Source organism: Littorina saxatilis, linkage group LG17, assembly GCF_037325665.1.
Source record: "Littorina saxatilis isolate snail1 linkage group LG17, US_GU_Lsax_2.0, whole genome shotgun sequence".
Classification (NCBI taxonomy): Eukaryota; Metazoa; Mollusca; class Gastropoda; order Littorinimorpha; family Littorinidae; genus Littorina; species Littorina saxatilis.
The window spans coordinates 39,938,129-39,946,200 of NC_090261.1; the positions used below are offsets into that span (position 1 = coordinate 39,938,129).

Sequence of the window (8,072 nt, forward strand, 5' to 3'; positions counted from 1 at the left end):
AACCCTGTAGTTTTCAAGCCTTTTTGAGCCATCGAAATAAAATGTGACTCTTGAGTCTTGTCATGTGCCTCTGAGAAGATATCGTTCTACTTTTCGAGTCTGTTAACTTTATCCTATTAAAATCCAATGTGACTTTTGTCAGGTGCCTTTGCGAAGACTACTAATCTAGTTTTCCAGCAATAGAGACAACCAGTGTCGTTGTGACAGACACACAGCTGTTGTTACTCGATATCTGACTAGAGCAGAGGAAGACAGTTTCCTCATATTACTGTGTGATGGCAAGTGATGAACCGTGAGTCATTATAGATAACAGTAAGACCTACCATATCAATAGAAACACTTGATCAGTGTGCACGGCAAGGGAGAGTTTTCCTTTTGGGATGTACTAGAGGAAATGTAGAGTTAACAGTTACTGTTCTTCAGTGACCCAGGGACGCCTCCACCACATCATCAGGAACAAGATCAAGCAACTTGCTAATTTGAAGCACGCCATTACTTAAAGTGAGTAAAACCTTTCATGCTCTCTCGTAAGTACTGTCTCTTGCAAAATTGTGTGTCGTAATTTTTCACATTAGTGCATCAATGTTTCTCTCAGGACTTCCAGACTTGTATCCAGTATTTCATAATTGTTTTGTAGTTTATTGCAAGAATTTGGTGTCATCTCTCTTTGGTAAAAATTAATGACATGGAGTCCTCATTAACTGAAAGCAGGAACTGATGAACTGTCAAATAACTAACAAACTCAGAGACTAATACAGTACATTGAACCAAGAACCCAAAGGCACACTTCTATACTGTAGCCTCACCACAAAAAATAAGATATGGGTTGTGCAGCCAATTTAAACACTTGACAGCTAACTGAACTAATTTGGAATAAAGGAAAAAATATTGTTAGCTCCAACCACAGAATCAAAGTTGCATCCAACTTGGTTCTAAATCAATCTGTGTTTCACTTTGATCTTGCTTTGATTTTTTCATCAAAAGCATGTGATTGGACTTTAAACATGTCAGATGTTCAAAACATACAGGAAAAAATATTGAAACAAGCTGTTAATCGCATCCTTGTTTTTCAGCATTAAAAATGCAATTGCTTGTGACAGGCAACTTTTTGTAAGATAAATAAAGATAAATTATGAATCACATAAAGTTTTGCTACATGGACAGTATCCACAACAAGTCATTGTTCAAACATATGTGTTTATCTATTTCTTATGCACTGAGCAGATATGGGTAGGTGTCTAACAATAGAAAATTCTCTTTTCACACAGCAGAAAATTATGATTCAGATACATGCACTTAGCTTACATTTCTTTCTGCATACAATACACTTGACTATTGTCCTTCACATTTAGCACTTTTGTTTTACAAATTGTGTTACATGTATTTGGTTTGCTTTTATTTTTATATTCAATCTTCACCTAACTATTCCATTCCAACACATCATACTGAGGTGTTGTTTTTTATGCATATGAATGTTTAGAGAATAATATAATCACTGGCATCATGACTTTACACTTGTGGTGTTGTTTATTATCTTTATTGTTGTTTTTTGTTTAGTTTCTTTTTAGCCAGAATGCTCCCAGTTGAGTACACATTTCCATACATCCTTTGCTTTAGAAAAGCTTACTGGAAGAACTAACGGGAGAACATTCACAACCACCATGTCACTGATAATTAAAGCCAAACACCGAGAAACTCATTACATTGATCTGATTTATGACAAGACTGATAGAAGCTAGGCAGCGCGGGACCCGGTGCACCTGAGCTATGAATTTCATTGAATAACTTAGCAAATCAATAAACAATCGTTCGTGCTGGAGTGAGGTCATCCCGGCTGTTGACTCTGAGAAGTTTTTAGGAATTTTATCAGGCAAGAGGATTAACGAATGACTCGATCTCTGGTAAAAGTCTTACTCCCAATTAAATATCTCGGACTTGCCCGCAGTGTACATTTCCTTATTTGGCTACATCACTCGCACAATGGTCGTCATCGCCAGTATCAGTCATTGATAAAAACAGATTTCAACGGCACCCTCTGAGGAGTGGCTTCAAGTCGACTACGGTTGGCTGTGAAATAATCCACGGCTGCTGATCTAGAAAACTCCGATGCGTGGTTTGTCGCGGAATGTTTACGTTTGCTGCGAAAGCGAGTCGCAAGGTACTGGCTGCTGGTGTGGAGTTTTCTACTGCATCTGTGTATTCAAGACAGGTCAGCAGTGCTCGTGCGTAAAAAAACCACACACACACATGTTCAATACTCCGTGTCAGTGTGCAATTTTCTACACGTGGTACGGTAAATACACGCGAGCTACACGCCTGACACACACAGTGTGTAAAACACGCGCGCCGACCTTTGACATGGTATGGTGACGAAACACACACAGCGTTCACTTCCGCCGATGATCACGTGACTAGTCTCTCCTGGCGGGGTGGTGATCAGCCCCTTTCAAGCAACTGCTAGGCCGCTGAAGTTTTTTTTGTTTTGAGTGGAAGTCTCCTCAAAATTAACGTCCTAATTTCTACAGATTTCAAGGAGGATAGGGAGGTGAGGAGCTACCATCACAGTCCCAAATGATGGGGGATCCATACAACGATGGCTACATGGAAGAGGAGGAGGAGTGGGACCGGGAAGGATTACTTGACCCGGCATGGGAAAAGCAGCAGAAAAAGGTCAGTGCTTGTAACCGCTTTGCTTGCATTATTTCTCCCAGATAAGATGGTAGTGCCCCAAATGTAGGTCAGAATATTAAAGCCTTCTTCAGTTCATTTGGATTCGATCGCTTTACATTTGAAACTGCCATATTGTTTTGAGTAAGCTGCGAGTTGCTGGACTTTCACTGGCGGCCGCCATGACAGAGTTTTGATTGCACACCTAATATGGAGGAGGCACTCAAGGGGCGGGGCTTGTGACAAATTCTCTTCTTTAGGTGGCTTTCGGCAATTTATTGTTTGTCAAAGGCTACTGTCTGGATAACCTGTCGCATAACCTGTCCACTGGCGACAGTTTTAAGCGACGAAACCTAGGGGAGAGGCGCTGTATTTTCTGTGCTATTTGACCTACACATGCAGCCACACACTACACACTAACGTACACACACACAGGGAGAGCCGGTTTGGTGTGTTTTGGTCTTGACTAAGCGGTATCGCGATCCGTTTGTGAACGGGTTCCTTTCTAGAAATTAGACTTGGCTGGACAGCCGGACATTAAATAAATGATGAACTTGGCGAGGAAACAGTATCAAAGTTTGGGAATGGGGTGGAGAGTCAGATTCTCACTGAGCATTTGATGTTAACACAGGGTGCTCACAAAACAAACCCCTTGCAGTTGTAGTGAAGTGATGGTAATAGCACATAAGGACCAGTTTTTCAGTCTCCAGCAACTTCAGCCGAGTACAATAGGATAAATATCAGGATCATTGTGTGTCTTATTCGTAGTATTTAGTAGGGAGAAACCAAACGGATACTCAAACTGTGAATCGCATGCAAATGACCTTGGAGTTGGAAGCAGCCACAGGTTGGCTGGCTTCTCTTGCAACATGTTTGCTTAAATGAAAGTTGAGCAGTGCTTATGCATACACCACAGTGAATTGGGATGTCACAGATAACCCAGATGTTTGAATAGGGCATAATATTAAATCTAGAGATGTTCACAGGATTCATGCCTTGAGGGTAATTTGTTACTCCTATTCCTTATGATTTGTAGACAATGAAGGCTCTGTATCAGCACACAGAGGCCAGCTAGCCTGAGGACAGGCGCTACCTGTCACTGATTTAAGGAGCAAGGTCTACACGAACATTGAAACCTTCAACCATCCAAATTTGATAATGAGAATAAGGTTCTGTTTGGTAAAGTACTCGTTGATAATGTACAAATATTAAAATCAATGAAAAGGAATAATTTTAACCATATCAAGTAAATGTACACAAACACTGTACATATTGATACTTAGACTGTCACACAAATTAGCCTAAGTATCATGCTTATATTCCTCATATTGTTCTGACAACCTCTTTCTGATTGACACAGCATGATTAATTAGCAGGAGACCAAAGGTCACATTATCTGGTCAACTACGAGTACAGATGGACTGCCACTGTACCAGGAGCAGCTTACATTTTGGAAGACATAAGACATAAGACTTTATTTCAACCATGTGCAGTACACTAGGGACATGTTTTGGCCAGAGTACAATCGATCAATCCATACACGCCCTTCCAAACATCGCTTGCAATCTCAGTCACACACACGCTCACGCACGCCCGCATACATTCCCCACACAAAACCCACAACAGCACACACGCACAAGCATGCTCCTCCTTAACAAAACGTGTTTAACCATCAATTGTACATATGCGTAAAATAAACAGTATAGAAGTATCAGTAAGAATTATATATGTATCAGACATCAGTTATGACGACAATAACTAAAATCACAAATCCTTAATAATTTTTAGATAGATTAGATGTCTTCTTTATTTTCTGAATAATCGTTGTGTTCTTACTCAGTCCTAGTTTGACGATTAACTATGACAAAGTAGCTATAGTTTCAGAGGCATCTCAAATCCTCACTTGTTCCTGTTCACATGTACCACTTTGAAGAGGGGGTAGTATGAACTATGATTGATCACTGTTGTACCACCATTTGTGACACCATTTCAGTTTTCACCAGTTTTACTTCAGTCAACACTACACCAGTAAGAGTAAACCCTCAAATCACACTCACAGGACTGGTTTGCAGTGCTAAGATTAAGTCCAAAAAATATAAAGGTTCAGTGGGATGGTAACTTTTGTGTGTGATCCAGACGCATGTGACTTTTTATTTGGTGGAACTCGTGTGACCTATGCTCCCTGGTTGTCATAGAATTAGAAGGGTAGCTTTTTCTTTGTAAAGTCTTCAAAATCGAGTTTTGTCATTTTAATTTGAAGGATTAAAATGAAAGTTCTGGGGTCAATTTTGGAACCGGAAACACTCACATTTGTTTTTTAGGACGTCTGCTTTCTAATCAAACATCTGTTTGCATCTTTTTGGAGTCTTAACAGCTCTTATTGATCCATGAACAAATTAAACTCCGACATAGCCATACGATTGGCACGAACCGCTGTCGTCTACTTAGTCAACACTAAGGCAAAAAAAAAAATTGGTGTGGTTACGGTAACATAGCCAAAAATAATAGGGTAGGTAGGTAGGCAATCATTTTTTTTTTTTTTTTACTTTTTTTTCTAATGTGTACAAATTAAACCTACTTGACAGGGAAATAAGTGTGCGACTCGGGCGCTTTCGCTTTCATTGCGTTTTTTGCACTCGTTGTTTTTTTTTTTTTTTTTTTTTTTTTGACAAATGTAATAAAAAGTTATAGGATCGGCCCCTAAAAATAGGGTAGGTCGGGTTACCGTAACCACACCTATTTTTTTTTTAGGCCTAAGTTGTGTGAAAACAGTGTACGCACAGTGAACAGTGGATCTTTTGAGATAAAAAGTGAATGTTAAGTAATAGTGGGAATCTTGGGTCAATAAAAAGTTGTGTTAAAGTTGATACAACTACAGGAAAGAACTGCAGCATGAGTTCAGGAGGAATCAGAATCGGAAAGATAGAACGGAATTAGAGAAGCCTGGCATGCTATTTGCTTACATTTTCAAGTCAAAAACTGAACAAGAGAGGAGTACATGACTTTGTTGTGAATGCTAGTCAGGAAAAATAGAACACTTTCACAAAAGTTGCCTGCTGTGGATCACAAACACACACGTAATTTGAACATAATTGGTGCACACTGCATGTCCCTGTTTGCTTGTTTAGTTTTTTTTCTCTTTCTTCTGGATCCTTAAATAAACGTGTTTATGCTGTAAAGTGTAAATGTAATGGCTGTACCTTGCATTAGCACATGTTTTGAGCACTGTAAGTCTGCATTCATTCAGGGCCATGTGTTTAACATCTGAGGACTATCATGGGTGTGTGCAATATTTCGACTTTGTACTTGTAGTGCCAGTAATTAACTAGTGCTGTAATAGCCCAGAACTACAACAGGGAAGGGAAGAAAACAGTTTGGGGCAGAAAGAAAAAACCACTGTCAATATTTATTATTAGGACTGGAAGTGGAGTTGCCCAAGACCTTGAGTCTGAGAAATAACACCCTGTCAATATTAGACAAGCTATGGAGTCGCCAGTAGCCAAGTCACGCATGAATGACGTGTGACAGTAGTCGCAAGGAGGGGGGGGGGGGGGGGGGGGGGGAGGGATTCACTATCAACTTTGCACCTGCTCAGCCCTAGTTAATCCTATTCTTTGAAGTGTACAACCGATTCCCCCCCCCCCCCCCCCCCCCCCCCCCCCCCCCGCATCTTTGGCTTGTCTGTGTGACTGTGCATGAATTTGCACACACAGTGGCGAGATTCCAAGCATTCCAAGCCCACTGCTATGCACCTTGGAGGGATGTAGAGAGACAAGAGGGTTTAGTTACCCTCCCTATCTCCTCCGCTCCACTTCTTCCTCCCCTTGATCCACTTAGTCAGTGCTAGCTTGGCCGTAAGAAAGAACACAGGTAGAGAGAGAGGTACACGCGGGACTGTGTGTGTCACGGCGGTCTGATCGTGTCATGTACCGCATACTGTGGACTGATAGGTGTAAACATACCTAGGACATGTGTTTGTTGTTACCTCTCTCTCTCTCTCTCCCTCTCCCTCCCTCCCTCTCTCCCTCTCTCTCTCTCTCTCTCTCTCTCTCTCTCTCTCTCTCTCTCTCTCTCCCTCAGTCTCAGTCTTCACCTATTGTGTGTGTGTTTGATACCATTGTACCTATTCATGGACGTAGGTCATTAACTTGATTAAGACCGGCAGGGTTGGCCTAGTGGTAAGGCGTCCGCCCCGTGATCGGGAGGTCGTGGGTTCGAACCCAGGCCGGGTCATACCTAAGACTTTAAAATTGGCAATCTAGTGGCTGCTCCGCCTGGCGTCTGGCATTATGGGGTTAGTGCTAGGACTGGTTGGTCCGGTGTCAGAATAATGTGACTGGGTGAGACATGAAGCCTGTGCTGCGACTTCTGTCTTGTGTGTGGCGCACGTTAAATGTCAAAGCAGCACCGCCCTGATATGGCCCTTAGTGGTCGGGGTTAAGCAAACAAACAAACAAAAAACTTGATTAAGTGTAAGCTTGTCCTTCATACATGTACTCACAGTCACACAACAACAGTATACATTGTCAGTCCAGATATATATGATTATGATCTGTCATCTAAATTCTAATCCCACTTGTGTGCAATTAACCTAAAAGAGTAAAACATAGGTTTTTGACTCACATGCGAAGCAAAAGTGAGTCTATGTACTCACCCGAGTCGTCCGTCCGGAAAACTTTAACGTTGGATATTTCTTGGACACTATTCAGTCTATCAGTACCAAATTTGGCATGATGGTGTATGATGACAAGGCCCCAAAAAACATACATAGCATCTTGACCTTGCTTCAAGGTCAAGGTCGCAGGGGCCATAAATGTTGTCTAAAAAACAGCTATTTTTCCCATTTTCTTTGAAGTTTTTGAGATTTAATACCTCACCTATATGATATATAGGGCAAAGTAAGCCCCATCTTTTGATACCAGTTTGGTTTACCTTGCTTCAAGGTCAAGGTCACAGGAGCTCTTCAAAGTTGGATTGTATACATATTTTGAAGTGACCTTGACCCTGAACTATGGAAGATAACTGTTTCAAACTTAAAAATTATGTGGGGCACATGTTATGCTTTCATCATGAGACACATTTGGTCACATATGATCAAGGTCAAGGTCACTAATGTGACCAAAATAAGGTAGTGAACCACTAAAAGTGACCATATCTCATGGTAGAAAGAGCCAATAAGCACCATTGTACTTCCTATGTCTTGAATTAACAGCTTTGTGTTGCATGACCTTGACCTTGGTCAAGGTCACATGTATTTTGGTAGGAAAAATGTGTAAAGCAGTTCTTAGTGTATGATGTCATTGCTAGGTTTAGCTGAAGGTCAAGGTCATGTCAAGGTCAAGCATGTGAGTCGTATGGGCTTTGCCCTTCTTGTTATTGAATTCTGTTTCTAGTTCTCATTTTTT

At 41.1% G+C, this 8,072-nt stretch overlaps 1 protein-coding gene across 4 annotated transcripts in view; it reads left to right on the plus strand.

Moving 5' to 3' along the window:
- Positions 1-235: 235 nt before the first annotated feature.
- Positions 236-8,072, plus strand: part of LOC138952718 (alpha-actinin, sarcomeric-like) — a 52,028-nt gene continuing 44,191 nt past the window's right edge. For 2 of the 4 annotated variants that reach the window (XM_070324426.1, XM_070324427.1), the window contains exon 1: positions 2,196-2,670. In XM_070324426.1, coding sequence (XP_070180527.1) covers positions 2,572-2,670 — 99 coding nt within the window. In that variant the 5' untranslated portion in view covers positions 2,196-2,571. The other 2 variants (XM_070324424.1, XM_070324425.1) reach the window with 2 other exon arrangements.